Below are 23,604 nucleotides of genomic sequence, written 5' to 3' on the forward strand. Positions count from 1 at the left end.
AGATCATTTTCCAGACTTTTGATAGGGCTGCTGGGTTCTGGAGGAGGCATAAGGTCTTGGTTGGTCATGTTTGTAGTTTCTTCACTGGGATCTAGGCATCTGGAATTATGATATTTGCAGTGTTTCTTTGTGTAAATATCTGGTCTTTTCTTCATTGGATAGATGTTCTGTTTTTGTTTGCTGTTGCCCACGAAGGTCCCTAACCAAGTGTGGCTAGTGTGTGGGTACTAAATTCCAGCCTTTTGGGAGAGCTATTCTGCCAGTCATCAGATACTCACAGAGGAATAGAGCTTGGCTAGAAGGAGATACTGACAGGGTGGCATGGAAGAGCTATGAGTTCTCTGGGACATTAACAAAAGACTGGGTCCCTAGTGTTATGGGTGGAATGTCTTCTGTATATATGTTTCTCATATTGGTTGATGAAGAAAAGTCTGATTGGCCAGGCAGGAAGGATACTTGGGGCAACCAGACAAAGAGAATTCTAGGAAGTGTAGGCAGACAGGAGTCTTTATGTAGTCGGCAAAGAAGTAGCAGAGCAGGGAGATCTCTGGTAAGCCAAGACCACATGGAAATACATAGATCAATAGAAATGGATTAGTAATTAAGACAGAGGTAGCCAATAAGAATCCGTAGCCATTGGGTAACATTTTTGTAACTAATATAGTGACCATGTGTTCATTTGGGGCTCAAGTATGGCAGGAGCCAGATGGGTCAGAAAACTCATGCTACACTTGTGGATAGAAATAGGCTTGGTATGTGTGATGGTTCATATTGACAGGCTACAGCAGGTCTTAGGGTAAGTGTAGAGAGACCAGAATGGAGGACAGTAAGGAGGATGAAGGTCCCCTACCTGACAACTAGCCTATTGTGGCAGCTGGGTGTCCCTGCTAGAGAGAGCCTGGGGTCAACAGAGTCACAAGGAATACAGATGGGCTAGAAGGAACACTGAAAGGGCCAACAGGAAGAACTAGGGGCACACTGGGTCTGTACCAAGAGCCAAACTGGACTTTTTGTTCCATTGTACATCAGTTTGTAAGATATTTAAAAACAGCCATATTAATGATGAGTACTTTCCTGTTATGGAAAAGAACTGAATAAAGAAATTATAAATATAAATTATAGAAACACAGTGGAAATAACGACCCAAGAAGTTTCAGATACAGCAGCATAGTTGTAATCTCTGGGGCTGGAAAGGATTTGGGGATCCAGTATATCTAGGAGTGGACAATTATTCCAAGAGGCAGTTTCTACAGATGCTGATGTGCAAGGCAGGGCCTCAACATCTGTGTCTCTGCAATGTTCCTCAGGAGACCCTCTTGCAAAATTATGCACCACTGTGTTAACCCTGAAAAGATCAGAGCACCTCGAAAAGTCATAAGAGCCACTTAATATTATAAGAACCCTGTCTTTTTACTGCAACTATAGGTAGCCAGAGGCCCCAGTCAAGAATCTGCAGCCATCACATCACCACAGAGATGGATCCATCTGTCCTGGCTGGTTTTATGACAATTGGCCCAAGCTAGAGTCATCAGAGAGGAAGGAGCCTCAGGTGTGGAAATTCCTTCATAAGATCTAACTGTATGTGAGTTCGAGGCCAGGCTGGACCGACAGCCTCCAAAACAATACAGAGACACCCTGTCTCGTAAAACCAAAAAAAAAAAAAAAAAGATCTAACTGTAAGGCATTTTCTAATTAATGATCAGTTGGGGAGGACCAAGAAACTGTTAGTGGGGCTAGCTCTTGGATGATGATCCTGGCTTGTATAAGGAAGAGGCTGAGCAAGGTATGATGAGCAAGCGAACTTCTCCACGGCCTCTGCATCATCTCCTGCCTCCAGTTTCCTGCCCTCTTTGAGTTTCCATCCTGACTTCCTTCAGTGATGAAAAGTGATGTAGAAGGGCAAGCCAATTAAACCCTTTCGTCCCCAATGTGCTTTTAGGTCATGCTGTTTCATTGCCGCAATAGATACTCTAACAAGACACCATCCATAAATCTTATCTAATGAGCTCATCAAAGATGTTTTTATTGTCACTCACTATGTGGGGTTTTGTTGTTGTTTTTGCTTTGTTTTGAGGTAGAGTCTTTTGTAGCTTATTGTAGCCTCAAACATACTATCTAGCTGAGGTTGACGCCAGACTACTGTTTCCTTCCTCCCAAGTGAGACAGCAAGCATGGACCACCACACCAAGCTCATTTTTTTTATTCTTAGAAGTAATATAGTTTTTATAACATGCTGTAGAACTATGCTTTTAAAACAGAATTGGCACATTTCTTATGGAGCTGATAACCTCTGGTGTAGGATTTATTGGCTCTTACATTTGGAGGATGATACTTGATCTCTCTGTAAAGGTGAACAAATGATCTTAGGAATGTAAGATTTATTAGGACAAGTTCTCCTTTTCCAGGTCAACAAGTTTGATCGATTGCCTCTCATGATCATTATCGGTGAGATGAACTAACATGCAATACTTAATAACATTAATTTGAGCCTAGGATTCTGTTACTTAAAATTAATGTGTTGCATTTACAAACTTTAAAAGAAGTAGTCATTGCTGAATTAGAGCATAATAGAAAACAAATAGAAAATGTCTTAATTAGATAATTTACACAAAAGTTACTTTTTATACTTATAATAATATTTTTAAAATTTTACAATTCCATATATGTATATAATGCATTTACGCCATTCTCCCTTCCTCCCACCTTTTTTCCCCTTCCAACCCTTTCAAATGCCTCTCTTTATGAGTCCCTTTCTCACATTCATATCTGGGAATTATCTGGTGATCCACCGAATTTAACCAGAGGTGTCTGTGGGACCCTGGGCTTTAGACTATCCACTGGAGCCTAGCTGCTCTCCTGTGAGTGTAAGTGTGAAACCAGAGACTGCCTGTCTTCCATAGTCTACCAGTAACAATAGTTCAGCAGAAGGGAGTGTGGTCCTGTTGAGTCCCTCTCCGACCTTTGCTGAACAGATGAGAGACCCTGTCTTGTACAGGTAGCTGTAGATGTTGTGAGACAGACCATGGTTGCAATGGCTCTGTGTGTCATGCCCACAATATAGCATTTATAGCTTTTCTTCTCATCTTCTGGATCCTGAACCCTTCACCCCTCTTTCACAGAGCTCTAAATTTTAAAGAGGGTATAGCATAGGTGTCCTGTTTAGGGTGAAGCATTCAAGTGTCACTTACTCTGGTATCTTGAGCAGCCATGGGTCTCTGCACTCACCACAGTAAATTACAGGGGGAATCTTTTTTGAGTCATGCAGGCTGTAGCATTTGTCCATGAGTGTAAGTATTATTATTTAGAATAAGTTGGAATCACATCTATTTAAACAACTGTTGAATCTTCCTCCAGCCAGACATAAGAACTGCTTTCTTCTGTGGTAATAACTGCATATAGGTAATTGATAAGAGGATAATCATTATAAAACATAAGGCCACGTGATTCTGCCAGAAGCCCCATGGTGAGAGATCAATGCCCTGGTTCATCAAGAATTCTTCACCAGTACATCTGTAATTCAACACAAACAAAAATAATGTCAAAGCTCATTCAGCAATTCACTTCCTTCTAAAAACTCATAGTTTCAACACATCATTAAAATTTTCTTCTTTATATTTGAGAGCAATAATGATGAACTTACTAATTTGTTAAATATTATGAAATTAAAACTACTTGAATCAGGTCTCTTTGTTAATTTCAAAAACCATCCAAAGAGGTGTAGCTGTAACATCTATTTAGAAGCATAGAGGAAGGAGGTTTAGTAAACGTGGGCAAGTTTTGAATCTCAGTAAGATCCAACTTTGTAGTCTCACTGTCTTCACTGTGTCATTCATTTCTCAATCTACAATGCTGCTCTCTCTTCAAAGGACAAAGGCATGGTTTCTCCTGAAGGGAAAAACCTTAGCTTCCTAATGACACACACACAGACACTCTAAGAGAACAAAGCTTTGTACAAATCAGCTGACTCAGTAAGCAATCAAGGAAAACAACAAAGCATGATTCTAGACCAAGGGCCAGAGGAGACTCAGAGGAGTCAATTCCTGTCAGCTCCTGTACTAAGACAGCAGTGACAACCATGTATGGTCAGCTATGGAGCATCCCCAGCAGCCCATGGCTACAGACAGAGCCTGGGTGGCGGTTGGAGAGCACAGGATGCAGAAGCCCTGACACAGGACAGAAATTCAGCTGCTGCTAAAATTCTGGATACACTACAACTATCTCCTGTACGTCTCCGTCTCTGTGTCCCCATCCCTGTGTCTGAATTCCTGTGTGTATACATCCCGTGTGTCTGAATTCCTGTTTACATCCATGCCTGTGCGTGTCCATTCTTGTGTCTCCATCTTTTGTATCTCTTAGGATTTAACAGCTCCAATATCTGCTGAAAGGGCACACTTCTTCCTCCTGTGAGGATGAGGTCTGTGGTCCATCCTCCTCTGCTTTCACTTCACCTATGCCCATCCTTCTGACAAGAGACTGGGAAGGAATTTGTATTAGAAGGATGTCAGACCACACCAGCAGAGAGGAGACTGGGAAGTAAGATATTCCCCTCTACTTTTTTTCTTATCAGCAATTCAAACATTAATTTGGGTTACTATTATTCATTGTTATTTGGAACATCCATGAGAGATTTAACATACCAACATGTTCTTCTCCCACTGATATATCACCATCAAATCAATGAGAGCAATCATAGAAAGGAATGTCTCATAAGGTTAAAACAATACACTTTAATTTTATAACCCCGTGTTTCTATTTAATGACATTAAACAAAAACAAGGTTTCCTTCTCAAAATACTGAAATATGTGTTTCTTTGATTGCAGGACATATCCTGTGGTAGAACATTTTACACACACACACACACACACACACACACACACACACACCAGTTTTAAAGGCCCAAAGAACCCTTTCTGCACATTGTCTACACCACTGAGCAGTAGGATGGAAACACAGCCACATGTGCATTGGTTACAATGACTCACTGTGGGGAATGGGTAGGGGACAGAGTATTCATCGTGAATGGATGGGTTTCCCCTCTATGTCTAGGCACATTCTACGTCCCCATTGTGACCCTGAACTACAGCTTACATTACTTGGATCTGGCAACTACTGATTTCTGCTTGTTTGTGTTCTGGACAGAAGTTTTGTCCCAAGAAATCACCGCGCAGCAAAGCCTGCAATACAAACAAAAACAGGGAAAGACAAATAGTTTAATATTTTGTAAGATTCCAAGGAATAACCATAGCTGTAACTTCTAATTCAATCTTGATTGTAATTTCATATATATATATATGTATATATATATATATGTGTGTGTGTGTGTGTGTGTGTGTGTGTGTGTGTGTGTGTTGTGGGTGTGTTTCAAGACAGGGTTTCTCTGTAGTTTTGGAGCCTGTCCTTAAACTCCCTCTGTAGATCACACTTGCCTTGAAATCACAGAGATGCATCTGCCTCTGCCTCCAAAGTGCTGGGATTAAAGGCATGAGCCACCACTGCCAGACTCAAAAATATTTTAAACAAACAAAACCCCACCAAGTTCAGTCTGCCCAACAATGCAGTGGCCCTCCTCCACTCAGGAGGCTTAGAATGGAAATGAAGGATCTTCCCAACTTCTAAGAGGTGACCTTAGGCACCTCCTGTTCTGCCCAGTCCATAACCATGTAAACACTAATTGAAACAATACCAGTATTTCTTGTTTTCTTCAAAAGCAGTAGTGATTATGGGAGTAAGAAAATCTGTTAAGATACACTTTTCTGCAGAGAAAGCTTGGCAATGCCAATATAGAAGTGGTTATCACATGGTTTCTGTTTCTTTTAGTTTCCTGATGTAAACTATGTATTATAGTCCCTCATCCTTTCTTTATTTCCTTATTGGGCATAATCACAACTGTATACTTTTCATATTATCATCTATCTTTCCTCTTTACCCTGGGATATTTCTCAACATTTATTTCTCTCAAATAACACATGGCTGGGGAAAACCCAAGATGATTCACTGGCCTTTGGTAAAACCAACAGGAAAATTTTCATCTTTAACTCCTGGAAGGAAAATCCTGGGCAGCAGCTGCTTAGAGATTACAGCTGCATGGGGGGGGGGGAGGGACAGGACACATTTCTTGATTGGGAATCATTTCAGGTGCTATAGTTGGAGAAGCCAAGTACAGTGACAGACAGGACTACTTACTGTGAATCCATAATAAGGAATGTTAATGTACTGAATGGGTGAAAGCCCAGGTGATCTTTCTGAATATATTTTGCGACCTAAGAAAACCTGTGAAGAGCAAAAGCCAAAAGCAAGAATTAACATCAATCTACTGACTAAGAATTCTAGACAAGTTCTGCCCTCTCAAGACCCCTCCATCCTTTTGACCATTTTTGCTCAGACCAGCTCTTTAAATCATTGTTTCAATTAACTCTAAAAAGAAACAGAATTCTTCATTCTGCAAAGCCAAGGGTATTTTTGCTTTTTACAAGTAGGTGCTGCCACCCTTTTGCAGAAGCCAAACCTACAAAAATTACATTATATTTAAAATGGCATGCAACCTATGAACATTCTTTAAAACACCCATTCTGAATTTTTAAAATTGTCTTTAGGTCCTTATAATATCTAATTTATATAGGTATATAGTCTATACTACATAATTCAGGGAATGGCGATATTCACAGCAGAATAATCATTGGTTTCATATATTTTCTTTTTCATTTATTATTTTTTATTTAAATTAGAAACAAGCTTGCTTCACATGTCAATTCCATATCACTCTCCCTTCCCTCCTCCCTTGCCTCTCCACCAGTCCCCAAGGCCCCCTCTCCAAACCCCACACAATTCCCCAGGGAGGGTGAGGTCCTCCATGGAGGATCGCCTGATTCTGTCATTTCATCCAGGGTAGGGTCTAGGCCCTACCCCATGCGTCTGGGTTGAGAGAGCATCCCTCCATGTGGAATGGGCTACAAAAGTTCATTCCTACACCATAGTAAATATTTATCTAATACCGAAGCCCCCAGATTTTGCCTCCTCACAGATACCACATTCAGGGGGTCTGAGTCAGTCCCATGCTGGCCTCTGAGCCATAAGTCTGGGGTCCAAGATCTCCCCTTTGTCAAATCAGATGTCTCTGTGGGTTTCACCAGCATGGCTTGACCCCTTTTCTCATTACTCCTTCCTCTTTGTCACTGGTTTCCAGGAGTTCAGTTCAGTGTATAGCTGTGGTATCTGTCTCTGCTTCCATCAGTTGCTGGATGAAGGATTGACAGTAGGATTGTAGGCTGATCCTTGTCTAAAATCCATATATGAGTGAGTAAATACCGTGTTTGTCTTTTTGTAACTGGGTTACCTCACTCAGGATGGTTTGCTCTAGTGCCATCCATTTGCTTGAAAATTTCAAGATTCCATGTTTTTTTGTCCATTGAGTAGTACTCCATTGTGTAAATATACCACATTTTCTCTATCCACTTTTCAGTTGTGGTGCATCTAGATTGCTTCCAGGTTCTGGCTATTACAAATAATGCTGCTATGAACATAGTGGAACAGACGTCCATGGTGTATGAATGTGAATCTTTTAGGTATATGCCTAAGAGTGGAATTGCTGGGTCTTGTGGTAGACTGAGTCCCATTTTCCTGAGGAATCTCCATACTGATTTCCAAAATGGCTGTATGAGTTGGCACTCCCACCATCAATGGAGGAGTGTTCCCTTTTCTCCACATCCTCTCCAGCATAAACTATCATTGCTGTTTTTGATTTTAGCCATTCAGACAGGCGTAAGATGGTATCTTAGAGTTGTTTTGGTTTGCATTTCCTTAATGGCTAAAGATTGTTGAGATCTTTCTTAAGTGTCTCTCAGCCATTTTAGACTCCTCTGCTGAGAATTCTCTATTTAGTTCTGTTATCTACATTTTAATTGGATCCTTTGGTGTTTTGGAGACTTTGAATATTTTGCTTGGGTTCTTTGTATATTTTGGAGATCAGCCCTGTCAGATTTGGGGTTAGTGTATATCTTTTCCCATTTTGTGGGCTGCCTTTTTGTCTTGTTGACTTATGTCATTTGCCTTCAGAAGCTTCTCAGTTTCAGGAGGTCCCATTTATTAATTGTTGATCTCAGTGTCTATGTTCCTGGTATTATGTTCAGGAAGCAGACTCTTGTACCAATTCGTTCAAGGGTACCTCCTACTTTCTCTTCTAAGAGTTTCGGTGTGGTTGGATTTATATTGAGGTCTTTGATCCATTTGGAGTTAAGCTTTGTGTATGGGTATAGACATGGATCTATCTGCAGTCTTCTACATGCCAGCATCCAGTTATGCCAACACCATTTGTCGAAGATGCTTTCTCTTTTCCATTGTATAATTTTAGCTTCTTTGTCAAAGTTCAGGTGTTCATAGGTGTATGGGTTAATATCAGGGTGTTCAATTCAATTCCATTGGTCTACCTGTCTATTTTTGTGCCATACCAAGCTGTTTTAAGGACTATAGCTCTATAATAGATGGTGATGCCTCTGGATGTTGTTTTATTGAACAGGGTTGTTTTGGCTATCCTGAGTCTTTTGTTTTTCCATATAATGTTGAGAAATGTTCTTTCAAGTTTTACTTTTATATGTTACTTGGCCTTTTTTTCTTAGCTGCTCTTAATATTCTTTCGTTATTCTGTATGTTTGGGGTCTTGATTATAATGTGTCGAGGTGTCTTTTTTGTGGTCCACTCTATTTGGTATTCTGTAAGCTTCTTTTTTTTCTTTTTTTTATTTTAATTTTAAATAGCTTGTTTTACATGTCAATCCCAGTTCCCTCTCCCTCCCCTCCTCCTGCACTCCCCTTCCACCCTCCCTCCCACCCTATTGCCAAATCCTTCCACATAGGGGATGTCTAGAGTCTATCATTTTACTCTTGGTAGGGTCAAGGCACTCCCCTAAGAGTCCAGGCTGAGAGAGCATCTCTCTTTGTGCTATAGGCACATGAAGACAGATTGTATACCAGGGATAGACACTGATCCACAGCTCAGAGCCCCATAGGTTGTCCAGGCCTTCTCACTGACACTCACATTTGGGGGGTCCCTTGAACCTTCGTTGGAATGTATTACTTTAGGTTGGGAAAGTTTTCTTCTATGATTTTGTTGAATATGTTTTCTGACCCTTTGAGGTGGGTTTCTTCACATTCTTCTATACCTATTATTCTTAAGTTTGGTTTTTTCATGGTGTCCCATGTTTCCTGGAGATTTTGTATTAGGGATTTGTTGGACTTAAGATTTTTCTTTGGTCTATGAATCTGTTTCTCCTAGTGTGTCTTCAACATCTGAGATTCTCTCTTCCATCTCTTGTATTCTGTTGGTTATGCTTGCATCTGTAGTACCTGTCCCATTTCCCCAGCTTTTCTATTTACAGCATCCATTCAGACTCTGTTTTTTTATTGTTTATATTTCAGATTTCAGCCCTTGCATTCTTTGAATTGTTTCTTGCAATTTAGGTTTGTCTTTTCCTCCATTTCTTACATTTCTTGCATTTTTGGTCTGTTTTTTCTTCTAATCTTTAAGGGATTTTCCCATATCATTTTTAAGGGCCTCTATCATTTTCATGAAGTTGTTTTTATTTTTTTATTTTTTTCTTCAGAATTGTAATGGGAGATTTATTATTGAAAGGTTTGTGCAATTGTACAACTTTTAATTAATTTATTTATTTTTCAGTTTAAATTTAGATAAGAAACAAGGTTGCTTCACAAGTCAGTTCCAGGTCCCTCTCCCTTTCCCTCCCCTCCTCCCGTGCCCTCCTCCAACCCCCCCCATTATCCCCTCATTTCCCCAGGGAGGGTGAGGCCCATAGGTTCAGGCAAGTCCAATGCTCTGGTAGCTCTCCTCTTCCTGGTCCCGTGGGAGGAGAAATGGACTAGGATGCTGTGGAGTGCTTTGACTACCTCCTGGATGGAAGCATCAATGGCTAACCCCAACCACAGGCAGCCAGCCCAGAAACAGGCCCAAGTTTGCCTAGTCCCATGAGTGGAGCAGGAGACTGGGGTGCATTGGCTCCTGCTGCCAGGATGGAAGCTGCAGTGTTTCATATATTTTCAAGATGTGATTGGTTGAATCTTTGACAAGATGACAGCACAACTGCAATGATGCTTCTAATAAAGCCACTGCCATCTAGAAACACAAGCTAGAAGAACACTGTATAGGATCATTTCACAAAAACTGGACATAAGGTAAATTCACTGTAGAGCAGGGAACCTCAATTAAGAAAATGTTTCCAGGGTGGGGCTGGGTCCTACCTCAACTTAATTTGCCTTGCTTTGTTCAAGCCTATGGGGGGGGCTTGCTCCTTTCTGAATTGTAGGAGTGAACCCCACAAAGCTACCCACCCAACAGGGCGGGGTCAAGGTAGAGATAAAAGGTAGTGAAAGGAAAAGGGGCCTCCCTCTTTTTCTCCTGGAAGCCAGCCACGCTTCTAACTCCTGGTATGTGCGACTCTCTCTCTCCCTGATAAATAAATATATTGTTTTTCCCTATATAGCCTCGATTACCAGGATACCTGGTGGCAGAAGTGGTTTGGAATTACAGCCCACGCCTGGGAAACCGCCTGAATTCGGCATCCCGAGGTGAGTGCTAGTTCGCTCCAGCCGCGGTGGCTACATCGCCCGAGGCCCCGCCGCCCGCCCCAGTCGGCCGCTGCGCGTACCTGCAGCTGGACCGCGAATAGAGCAATTGGCCTCTCCACGCGGAGCTGTTTTCCCTTCCCCACAAGCCCTGCTGCCCCGCCGGCCGCCCAGCGCCCCCACGCTTGCTGTCCACAGCTGCCGCGTGCTGTTCGCCCGTTCGCGGACACTGCAGCAGTCTATCGCTGCGTGTACCCTGTGCGGACACAGTCAGCCGCTGCGCGTGATCATTGGGTGTCCCCCGCCACCGCCGCAGCGCGCTGCCGCCACCGCTCTACGCCCGGAGCTGCCCCCCTACCCCCCCCCCACGATCGTTCTGCGCTCCTGCCGCCCGCCAAGCGCGCAGAACCGGGGACTCAGACTCCTTTGCCGCCTGCCCGCCAACGCCACACGTGCTGCTCACAGCCCACTGCTGCAACTCCCAGTTGCTGACCACCCGCGCCTTCCAGCCGCCAGCATCCCGGCCATCGGTTGCCCGCTCCCTCCCCCCCGCTGCCGCCCGCCAAGCAGAACCGGGGACTTTCGTGCCTGATTAATTCTACACTATACTGCCTAAGTAGCTACCAGAGCCTTTGCAAGCTCCACTGCTGTGCGGTGAATCTGCCTTCCCAAATCTGCCCATTAAGCTTTCACAGGTTCCTTGGGAGCATCCGATTTTCCGCGGAGAGGTAGCGTTTAGCAGTACACCTCCGCCATCTGCTGGCCAAGCACGGTAACTACAGGTATTTTAATTTGAGATAATAAAGGAGGTGAATTTTTCCAATTTAGGAATCACCGATTGATGGTAAGAACATCTAATTATAACATGGCAGGTAATTTAACACTGCAGGATTTTGGAGATTTCATTACCAATGTGATGGATTATGTGGTAAAAGACAATTATGATATTTTTCTTACGTATATGTGTGCCATGCTTGTGATTAGTGTATTAATACATATAATCACTTGGAAGAAACATGAGCTTATGTTTCAAAAATTAGAGTCAAAAATTCAGGAACAAGTGGATCTGGCTACATTTAATTCAATATCCGCTAAGATTGACTCTAACCAGGTGGAACTTTCCAATTTAGCAGAGTCAATTAAAAAATTAGAGTTAAAAATTCAGGAACAAGGGGACTTGGTTAAATTTGACCAGGACAACCTTCGAGACACATTCAATTCGATGTCCACTACATTTATGGCTAAGATGGAATATAACCAGGAGGAATTTTCAAAATTAGCAGGGTCGATTCAATCTATGTCTGATAATAATGGCAATCTAGTGGATCGAATGTGTTTTCTGGAAGGAAAAATAGATGCCTTTGGAGTTTTTAGGGAGGATGGTATGAAAAGCTTGGAATCTCGTTTAAATGAACAATCCAAAGAGTTAAAACAATCTTTAATGCAGAAAATCCAAGACCTTAATGAACAGTATGAGGACTTGGGACAATTTTTAATGGAGGAAATAGAAGACCTCAATGAACAGTCCAAGGAATTGGAACAATTTTTAATGCAGGAAATACGAGACTTAAAGGATGACATGGTTGCAAAATTTCAATCTTTAGAAGATACATCCTCTGAAATATCAGAAGTGGAGTCAATGGATGCTAGGCCACTAGGAAATAAACGAAATACGGCTACTAGACATCCTAAGGTGGCCTTTCCAGTAACTGTAGTAGAAAGGTCATCATCACGGAGGCACCAATCTGGTTCCACTACACAGAAATGGGAACCTATTCCCATAAAAGATATGAAAACAATTAAAAATGCGATCATGACTTTTGGGGTCCACAGTACTTATGTAAAACAGTTACTAAACACATGGGCAACTACTAATAAGATAACTCCCTCAGATTGGAATGATTTAATATCTGCAGTGTTGGACCAGTCTACTCAAATACAGTGGAAAGCTCTGTGGAGACAGGAAGCCAAGGCCCTTGAACTTCAAGGTTTGAAGGATGGCTTTGATGCTTCTGAAAGTAAGATTATGGGAGAGAAGCAATTTTCTGACCCGCAGGTCCAAGCTGGTTATGATGAGCGTACATTTGATTTATGCAAAACAGCAGCACTAAATGCTTTGGATAAGGTTCGTGAACCAGGGGAAAGAGTTGAAGCATATTCGAAAGTGATACAGGGTCCGAGAGAAAGATTCTCTGAATTCTTACAAAGATTATCCAGAGCAGTAGATTTACAAATAACTGATCCTAATATTAGGCGACTTCTTACAGAATCGTTGGCTTATGAGAATGCAAACCCACATTACAAACAGATACTGTGGCCATTAAAGGTAAGATCAGCACCATTGGAGGAATGGGTCTTATATACAACTAATGTTGAGTATGACAATCCAGAGGCAGGAACTTGGATAGGAGAAGCCATTTCTAAAGGATTTAGGAGGAATCAGGATGAAATATGGCCTACCCAAGAGGAGATACCAAATTGGGTTGGGCAAGCAATCTCTAGAAATTTTAAAAGACATCAAAACTTTAGATGTTTTAATTGTGGTAAAATGGGACATCTGAGTAGGAACTGTAGACAACACATTCCTAGGAATAATTCTTCTACCAGGAATGTGTCAAACAGAAGGCCTCAACCTCCTGGTCTCTGCAGGAGGTGTGGAAAAGGCCGGCATTGGACAAATGAATGCAGATCCACAACAGATAGACAAGGTAGATCTTTAAAGCCAAAAAACAGATCTCAGGGGCTCAACCGAGCCCCAAAAAGAGAGATTATCCGGTCATTCCCAGTGACAGTGGAGGACAGCCTCTCCCAGGACAATTAGAAGATCCACTGCCCATTGTAAATTATACGGCACTGGACAATACATTAGCTCCAGAGGATGAATCAATTACATCAGGAGGAGATACAAAACATATATTTTGGCAAACTTCTATACAATATCATAGACCCAAGCTGGCAGTTAAGGTAAATAATAAGGTAATTTACGGTCTACTGGACACAGGCAGTGATGTCACTATCCTTAATCAGCAGTCCTGGCCACACGACTGGGCTTTAAAAGAGGCTAACGTTCAATTCTTAGGGATTGGAACCCTATCTGAAGTTAAACAGAGCATTAGATGGATTGACTTTATTGGGCCAGAAGGACAGAGAGGAAGGTTAAAGCCATACGTTGCAGATATTGCTATAAACCTCTGGGGTCGTGATCTACTCCAGCAATGGAATACACAGATTAACATTCCTCCTGTATCAACTAGGAATTATAGACAAGCTTTTAGTGGTACAAGGAATATAGTAAGGCAGTACAGAAAACAGATGCCAAATGTACAGGCTGTACAGATGCAAGATGCTAGTGCCAAACCAACAGAGCAACCAAAAGCTCTACCCTTAAAATGGCTGACAGATGAACCCGTCTGGGTGGGTCAATGGCCTATGACATCTGAGAAGTTAGAGGCTTTGGAGAAGTTAGTTCAGGAACAGTTAGATGCTGGACATATTGAGGAATCAACTAGTGCATGGAATTCACCTGTTTTTGTTGTCAAGAAGAAGTCTGGTAAGTGGAGAATGGTTACTGATCTTAGAGCCATCAACAAGGTAATTCAGCCTATGGGGTCTCTACAACCTGGGATGCCGTTACCTTCTCTAATTCCTAAGGATTGGCCAATTATAGTTATAGACTTAAAAGATTGTTTCTTCACCATACCGTTACAAGAAAACGACAGAGAAAAGTTCGCCTTCACGGTACCTACCTATAATAATTCCCGTCCAGTACAGAGATTCCAGTGGAAGGTACTACCTCAAGGTATGTTAAACAGTCCAACTTTGTGTCAATATTTTGTGAATAAACCTCTAGAAATAATTCGTAAAAAATTTCCACATTCGTTAATATATCATTATATGGATGACATATTATTGTCTGATTCAAATAAGGATACATTGGAAAAGATGTTTGAAGCAGTAAAAGAAACTTTGCCTCGCTGGGGATTACAAATTTCCCCAGAAAAAATACAAAGAGGAGATTCTATTAACTATTTAGGTTATAAAATAGATGCTCAGAAAATTAGACCACAGAAAGTACAGATTAGAAGAGATCGTTACCGGACTCTTAATGATCTTCAAAAACTATTAGGTGAAATCTCTCAATTACAGACAATTATCGGTGTAGAAGGGCATGATTTGAAACATTTGAAAATGGCTTTAAAAGGAGATAAAGATCTAAACAGCCCACGAGTACTATCAGCTGAGGCTGAAAAAGAATTAGAATGGGTAGAAAAGAGAATATTAGAAGCACATGTGGACCATGTGGATCCAAACCTGGATTGTATTCTAGTTATTTTACCATCTAGAGAATACCCCTCAGGAATATTAATGCAGAGGGAAGACATCATACTAGAATGGGTATTTCTGCCACATAAACAGAATAAAAAATTGAAAACATATATAGAAAAGATCTCTGATTTGATATTAAAAGGTAAGTTAAGGCTTCCTCAATTGACTGGGAAAGATCCAGCTGAAATTATTGTACCTTTAACAAATGATGAAATTTCCTCCTTATGGAAAGATAATGAGTATTGGCAAATAGCTTGCAGTGACGTTTTGGGAACTATTAGTGTGGATTCACTTTCCCAACTCTGCCTGATTCGACTGGATACATCTGAACTGCCCCACATCATCGACCCCACCTGACAGGCACCATCCTGAAACCAGCTTGGAACTACATCACCCGACACATCGTCAGGCCAAGAAACTGATACAGTGCATCTTCTACAATCTGATCAGAGCTTCAGACAAGAGCTTCAATCAAAATCATAAATCTAATCCGGAACTTCAGTCAAGCCTCTCCTACAAAACGACCTATTTAAGACTCTTGTTATACTAACAATCTTTTCCCACAGGTCCCCATGATTGTCATCGTCCCACTTCAGCAGGAAGTAACTTTGAGAATTCCACGTCCCCTCTCCCTACTATTGACATAAAAGGATAGTTTACCCCTGTTAGTGTAATTTGCAATTATTTAGGGTTGGAACCGGAAGGAGGTGTTCAGACTTAGGCATCCCTTTCGGATAAGTTTAGAATTTAGGTGGAATGGATATGTTTAGTTTAGGATAAGTAGATTATAACTTAATTATCACCCTCTATGTATATATGTTGTATATGTTTGAGTTTGTATCAAATTTAAATCTTCTATTTAGACTAAAAGGGGAATTGTAGGAGTGAACCCCACAAAGCTACCCGCCCAACAGGGCGGGGTCAAGGTAGAGATAAAAGGTAGTGAAAGGAAAAGGGGCCTCCCTCTTTTTCTCCTGGAAGCCAGCCACGCTTCTAACTCCTGGTATGTGCGACTCTCTCTCTCCCTGATAAATAAATATATTGTTTTTCCCTATATAGCCTCGATTACCGCGATACTGAATGGAGAGTGAGGAGGAGTTGATGAAGGGGGAGGGTGGATGGGAGTTAGGGAGAGGGAACAGGCAGACCAGACAGAGAGGAACCTGAGGTCCATATAAATAAAAATGTTAACTAAGTACAATTAAACTAAAAAAATGTCTCTATAAGATCATGTAGAGGAGGGCAGTGGGACATTTTCTTAATTAGCAATTGAGGTGACAAGGCCCAGACCAATTGTGTGTGTTCTAGAAGACACCAAAACAAGCCAGTAAGTGTCACCCTCCATGGTCTCTGCATCAGCTCCTGCCTCCAGGTTCCTGCCTGTCAGTGTTCCTATTCTGACTCCCTTCAGTGGTGAGCAGTGATATGAAAGTGTAAGCCAGAGAAACCATTTTCTTCCCAACTTGCTTTATAGTCATGATATTTCATCACAGTAATAGAAACTGTAAGTAGGACAAACACTGAACATCACATATCCACTTCTACTTTCAAGGATCAATAAGTCTTGTTGCTTATGAGTTTTGACTCTCTCTTCATGATATTAGGAGTAATTTTGGATTCAATTAAAATACCACCTTCAGACAAGTTCAAGCCTAGAACTGATAAACAACACAATGTGGTGAAGAACAACACAAAAAGTACCAAATCCCCATTTAAAATCTGCCAAATAACTGGATGCTGGCATGTAAAAGACTGCACATAGATCCATATCTATCACCATACACAAAACGTAAGTCCAAATGGATCAACATTGATCCAGCCTCACTGAACCTCTTAGAAGAGAAAGTAGGAGGTACCCTCGAATGAATTGGTACAGGAGACCACTTTCTGAATATAACACCAGTAGCACAGACACTGGGATTGACAATTAATAAATGGGACCTCCTGAAACTGAGAAGCTTCTGTAAGGACACAGTCAACAAGACAAGATGACAGTCCACAGAATCGGAAAAGATATTCTCCAACCCCACATGTGAGAGAAGGTTGGTCTCCAAAATATACAAAGAACTCAAGAAGCTAATCACTGAAACACCAAATGATCCAATTAAAAAGTGGGGTACAGAACTAAATAGAGAATTCTCAATAGAGCAATCTAGAATGGCTGAAAGACACTTAAGAAAGCACTCAATATCATTAGCCACCAGGGAAATACAAATCAAAACAACTCTGAGATACCTTCTTACACCTGCCAGAATGGCAAACATCAAAAACACCAATGACAATTTATTCTGGAGAGGATGTGGAGAAAGGGGAACATTCCTCCACTATTAGAGGGAGTGCCAACTTGTACAGCCACTTTGGAAATCAGTATGGAGATTCCTCAGGAAAATGGGACTCAGTCTACCACAAGATCCAGCAATTCCACTCTTAGGCATATACCCAAAATATGCACATTCATACATCAAGGACATCTGTTCAACTATGTTCATAGCAGCATTATTTGTAATAGCCAGAACCTGGAAGCAACCTAGATGCCACTCAACTGAAGAATGGATGGAGAAAATGTGGTGCATTTACACAATGGAGTATTATCTGTGGAAAAGAAAATGGAATCTTGAAATTTGCAAGCAAATGGATGGCACTAGAACAAACCATCCTGAGTGAAGTAACCCAGTCACAAAAAGACAAACATGGCATGTACTCACTCACATATAGATTTTAGACATAGAGCAAAGGAGTATCAGTCTACAATCAACACAGGCAGAGAATCTAGGAAATAAGGAGGATCCTAAGAGAGACATAAATGGCCCTCTGGAGAAGGGTAAAGGGACAAGATCTCCTGAGCTGATTGGGAGCATGGAGGAGGGGAGAGGTAGTTAGGAGAAAGAGAAGGGGAAAAGAGGAAGGCGAAGAGGACATGAGGGAGCAGTAGAATTGAGTCGGGAAGAATAGAGAAGGCAAGAAAGGAGATATCATAATAGAGGGAGCTATTATAGGTTTAAAGAGAAATCTGGCACTAGGGAGATGTCCAGAGATCTACAAGGATGACCTCAACTAACAATCTAAGCAATAGTGGAGAGGCTACCTTAAATGCCCTCCTCTGATAAAGAGCTTGATGATTACCTTACATGCCATCCTATAGCCCTCATCCAGTAGCTGATGGAAGCAGAAGCAGACCCCCATAGCTAAACACTGAACTGAACTCCTGCAATCCAGTTGCAGAGAGGGAGGTTTGAGGAGCAAAATGGTCAAAACAAGGCCGGAGAGACCTACAGAAAAGGCTGACCTGAACAAGGGGGAGCTGGTGGACCCAGACTGACAGCTGGGAAACCAGCATAGGACTGTTCCAGACCCCCTGAACATGGATGTCAGTAAGGTCTGGGCAATCTATGGGGCATCTGGTAGTAGATCAGTATTTATCCCTATAACTGGAATGGACTTTGGGAGCCTACTCCTCATAGAGGAATACTCTCTCTGCATAGACGTAAGGGGGAGGGCCAAGGCCCTACTACAAATGATATGACAGACTTTGAATATCCCCCATGGAAGGCCTCACCCTATCTGGGGAGCAGAAAGGGAATAGAATAGGGGCCGGTAGGGGAGGGCAGGTGAGGAGGTGAGGGAGAAGGAACTAGGATTGACTTGTAACACCAACATGTTTCTAATTTAAATAAAATAAATAAAATTTAAACAAACAACAAAAATTCCACAGAACCTCAACAGAGATGCAAAAAAATCACTGATGGGGATGGACAAGGGACAGCTCTGGAGTTCACAATGAACTTGTCCTATCTTCTCTTAAGCACACTAGAATATGTGAAACAGTGACTATGTGTGCATGCATTCAGACTGCACCTGACCAAATGTTTATACAGAAAACACAACAGTTGGCTTCATAGGGTCCCACATAGAAACTTTATACAATAACCTGTTATCATAGTTTCTTTCCTGTGGCTGTGATAAAACACCATGACACACATTTTCACCAAGTACAAATTACAAACATAGTATACAAGAAATTAGGGTAACAAACTCATTTACAAAAATATCAAAAGGGGAGGAGGATGGGAGACCTTGAAGTAAATATAAACAAATGAAATACTTGAATAACAAAAGCTTTAGGATGCTGAAAATAAACTGAAGATACTAGATGATAGACAGACCTTCCATGCTTATAGATTGTGGGATAAATATGAAAATATCCATCCTATCAAAAGCAATCAACAGATTCAATGCAATTCCCATCAAAATGATAATACAATTCATTTAAATTAAAAAATACTAAATTTTGCATGGAAATACAAAACACTCTGATTAGCAGAACAATTCTGAATAACATAACATCTATAGGCATTATCAACCTTTGGAGGTGTCACCACCATTTTTGAGAGAACCTATCTCCCTGTTATGTGAAGAATGATTCATCTCCTCTACTGATAAGAGGCTTTCAGTGGGCCTGTCTGCATATCTGGAATCTAGAGCAACAAATTCTGTCACACTTTACCACCCCATGTGTTCTCCTCTCATACAGAGGTCATCAACGTGCCTAACCCTAACCCTAATCCTAACCCTAACCCTAACCCTAACCCTAACCCTAACCCTAACCCTAACCCACTCAAAGGAAAATGATACTTGAGCCTGGGGGCATCCTGCAGCACAGGCATAGAGATCACTCCTTGGGCACATGCTGTACAGTTTATCCAAGTATTCAGTTATCCACATCAGCTGTATAAGCACACTTATCAAAAGTAAAAATAAAGTGAACTCTATCAATACTATGTATGTCCTTTAGGTAATGAGGTATTGTTAGTTTCCTTTTGAAAGTTAATATTAAAGGCTGCCTAAATGATACAAAGAGGACAACTTGGGACACATGTACTTGTCCAGCCAAGAAAGTTTTCTTTCTTTTTTTTTTCTTGGGCCATTCTTTGTTTTCTCACTCATCCAACTGACATCAGAGCAGTGGCCACAAAGCCTGGTAAGAAAGCCTGTTCCTTCTCTCCTACAGACCATAATAAGCTTTAGCATAAGGCCTCATGTCCTAAGTACTGATGTGTCAAGTATTTACATGTTCAAGACGGAACTCAAGGAAATTTTCCTCTCAGAAAAACACAGTTCACACTCACCAGCATGGACACAAAGTAGAACATCACAAGTAGTGTTGGCACAGCCACTGCATTCTTCCCTGCTCTTATAGACAGTGGCAGGGAGCTGGCAGAATAAGCCAACATCATGATGGTAAACAACATAGTGAAGAATCCCTTCACATCTGTTATGATTCCTTAGAAAGAGAAAAGTGGAGTCGGTTCTTAAGTCAAGGGAATTGTACATACTTCAGATAATATTTTAATAACCAACAAGACCAGTCACCCAACTCTCTGGGCCTTCATCTGCTACTTGATAATGTGGATGCTGGAACCAAATTTGGGGGCTTTAAAGGAGCAGTACTTGCTCCTAACCAATGAGTCTTTTTCTAGCCATATAATATAGTTTTATTTTTGTACTTGCCACAATATTACCTTCCTTATACTACCTGTTCTCCTCTATACATAAGCTGGCATGGAGAGCTACAGGCAACACAACTGAATAAAATTTTACTGCATTCTCTTATAGGAGAAATCAGCAGTAGAACATGCACATGTCCACATTCCCTGTGTTTATACAATTAAAATAGTAATGAACTTGGAATTAGGATTGTACTGGTAGGTTTTTGTCAGTATAACAAACGTTAGGATCTTATGGGAAGAGTCAACCTCATTAAGAAAAATGCCTCCATTAGATTGGTCCTTAGGCAAGAGTGTTTTAGCATTTCCATGAGGAATGATTCATGTGGGCAGTCTTAGACAACTGTGGATGATGCTGTCCCTAGCCTGGTGGTCTGGGTTCTATAAGAATGCAGTCTGAGGAAGCCATAAGGAGCAAGCCAGTAAGCACGTAAAATGTACATGGATGTATATGTAATAATTGACTTTGCTCCATTGGCACTGTCCCAAGTGTATGTTATTTGTTCAGTTATTATACTACACAGAATCTCGTAATTAAATCACAGTTTCACAAACAGCATTTGTAGTATTTGTGAACAGGTCTTTGAGACTTTTCTCTCACTGAACACTTGTGTTGGATGGTACCTGGTGGAGACATGGTTTTTCTACTCATGCTTCTCTACTTTAGGCTTGCCACAGTTGTACAAACCAAAACATACTTCCCCAAGAGTAAAGATGCATTCTCTTGCTTTGTCACTTACCTGCTATGCTGAGTACTGTAACAGTGAATATACTTTGCAATAACCTTCTGGGTACCAGATCAGCCAGCAATTTCCCAAAGAAATATGATGGCACTCTGTAGTATCCACTAGTATGCTCATGTCTACAGAGACAAAGACCAGGTTATAGATTGTTAGATTAGTCCAGAAGGCACAGGTGAGATGCTGGCTACACTGACTTCTGCTACCACAGGGCAGGGAGCCTAAGAGGACAGTGTCCCCTGTACTCCAGGCTGACTCCTGTACAGGTCCCCATCTTAGGGACCAGCTACTCTAGGCCATCATCCTTATGACATTGCCATTTTGATTCTACCTATCAGAGAACGCTCCCCTCTTTTGTCCCCCCTGGGCACACAAGAGCCCCTCCAGGGAACAGTCTGATGAGCCCACTTTCCTCAGAGTCTCTCCTCCTCTGAAGCTGGCTCCCTGAGGAGAAGCTCATTCTTACCTCACCTCAGACAGTGGTCATGGAGACTTGTCTCCTTCTAGTTCTTATGAAGAAGGTGACACTGTCACTCTGAGGTCACAGAGCAGCTTCAGGACACTACATCCTTCTCTTTGGCTACTCTCACTTTAGGACGGATGTATTCTTTCCATAGTCTCTTTTACAACCATAAATCTTTACCAGAGACCAAACCTAATCCTTTCCCTTCCTGTTCCTTCTGAATCCCAAGCTCTTCCCCTTCCAGTGAGTTCATTGTAAGTGATTTTTTTATATATACAGGATTACCAGTGCCTGCTGGGCTTAAATTTCATATGTATCCAAGAATGACCATTCTCCTGCCTCTATCCCATCCCCATAAATCCATGCTCAGGTATGTGGTACTGTGAATCTAACACAGGGTTTCATGCACACAAAGCATCTGCTCTATCAACAGAGTGAGGCCCTCACCTCCTCTCTGATGTCTCCTCTCCTTGGTATGTACTTGGGGCAATCTTGGCCATCTTTGTGAGCAGTGAATCCTAAGCACAGACCACTGGGCAAAGGTTCTTCCATGTGTGAAAAACACAGGAGATGAACAGCTCTTTCTACACAGCTGCTGTCTGGCTCTTCCCACCCCTCCATCCCCAGGCTGTGCATGCTCTCATTATTACACACAGCTGTACCTCTCCAGCTCCAATGTGTTGCTGAACCCACTACACGGAAGCTCTATGAAACCCCTGACATCTTTGTGGGAGTCACTAATTTCCTGTGATTTTTCAGTCCCCTCCTGCTGTGTTGTCTGCAACACTGAGATCTGGTGACCACACCCCAAATTTGAAACTTTCTCTGAGCAGTAGACATCTCTGCTCCTGATTTCCCATCCAGGTTTCATTAATATCAGCAATCTCTTTACATACTTCAAAAAATCATGACACTAAATGATAAACACAAAATTTCATAATTTGTTTATTTTCAACTAAATAAGTAAGAAAAGGGGGAGTGACTGGCAATTCATGAGATACCATTCTAGACCCAACTATGAGCATAATCAGCTTGATCATCAGTCCCTGATGCCTGCTCCTGGGGCAGGGTCTACTCACAGAAAATGATCCCTGTCAGTCACGAAGAGCTCCAAGGCAAAACAGCTTGTGATACATTCATGGGCTGTGAGCAAGAATAACAGGGTGGCTCTGCCGTGGAAGATTGGAGGCAAAAGCAACAGTAAGGTCAACATTAGGATGGTTTCTTTGCAACACATGTTGGTTTTGTAGATTGAATCATATTACACAGATCTAGTCTTTTGTTTTTTGTTTTTATTGTTTGTTTGTTTTTTTCAAGACAGAGTTTCCCTGTGTAGCTTTGTAGTCCAGGCTGGCCTTGAACTCACAGAGATATGCCTGCCTCTGCCTCCGGAGTGCTGGGATTAAAGGTCCTCCCTACACTACAACTGGTAAAATGTGAAATGTGTGGTGTGTATAGATTCATAGTATCTACATACATATATGAAAGAGTGAGTTCTTCCACTCAGCCTTCAAGGTATCAACACATTCTATCATATGATAAAGTTCTTGTCATAAATTCTAATTCTTAATGGATTTATACAGCTTCAACAAAGTAACAGCATTTTATCATGTGCTTACCTCCTCTGGGCTTCCATACAATCATTTTTTAGGAAACGGAAAGTGGTACCCACAAATATGGCCACCATGACTGCGATAATTGCCTTTTGAAACAATACAGGGGATAAAAAAACATTTCCATTAGGAGTATAAATTATTTTACACATTGTCCATTATTTTAACACATACGGTTTTGTAATCATATTTCTCCAGGGAGATAAACACTATATTTTGACAGAGTCCCTGGAAGAACATAAAACACACATGTCAATAGACTACGTGGGTTGTATAACTGAGAATTAATGTACCTGAAATCAGAGGCTCTGACAGGACAGACCCTGGAAAAGCTAAGACTTCTCCCAGAGTCCACTAGGAAGGACTCAGGTCGGGTACTGAAACCC

General features: G+C 41.5%; 1 protein-coding gene across 1 annotated transcript in view; it reads right to left on the reverse strand.

Moving 5' to 3' along the window:
- Positions 1–2,184: 2,184 nt before the first annotated feature.
- The window catches only part of LOC101844671 (ATP-binding cassette sub-family G member 3), a 43,783-nt gene continuing 22,363 nt past the window's right edge, over positions 2,185–23,604 (reverse strand). The window contains exons 10-16 of the mRNA XM_021230825.2: positions 23,225–23,307; positions 22,685–22,774; positions 21,143–21,264; positions 20,025–20,179; positions 6,185–6,271; positions 5,090–5,175; positions 2,185–3,510 (exon numbers count right to left, since the gene is read on the reverse strand). Coding sequence (XP_021086484.1) covers positions 3,324–3,510; positions 5,090–5,175; positions 6,185–6,271; positions 20,025–20,179; positions 21,143–21,264; positions 22,685–22,774; positions 23,225–23,307 — 810 coding nt within the window. The 3' untranslated portion in view covers positions 2,185–3,323. The remainder of the gene's footprint in view (positions 3,511–5,089; positions 5,176–6,184; positions 6,272–20,024; positions 20,180–21,142; positions 21,265–22,684; positions 22,775–23,224; positions 23,308–23,604) is intronic.

This window comes from Mesocricetus auratus, unplaced genomic scaffold, assembly GCF_017639785.1.
Source record: "Mesocricetus auratus isolate SY011 unplaced genomic scaffold, BCM_Maur_2.0 Super-Scaffold_100006, whole genome shotgun sequence".
Taxonomy (NCBI): Eukaryota; Metazoa; Chordata; class Mammalia; order Rodentia; family Cricetidae; genus Mesocricetus; species Mesocricetus auratus.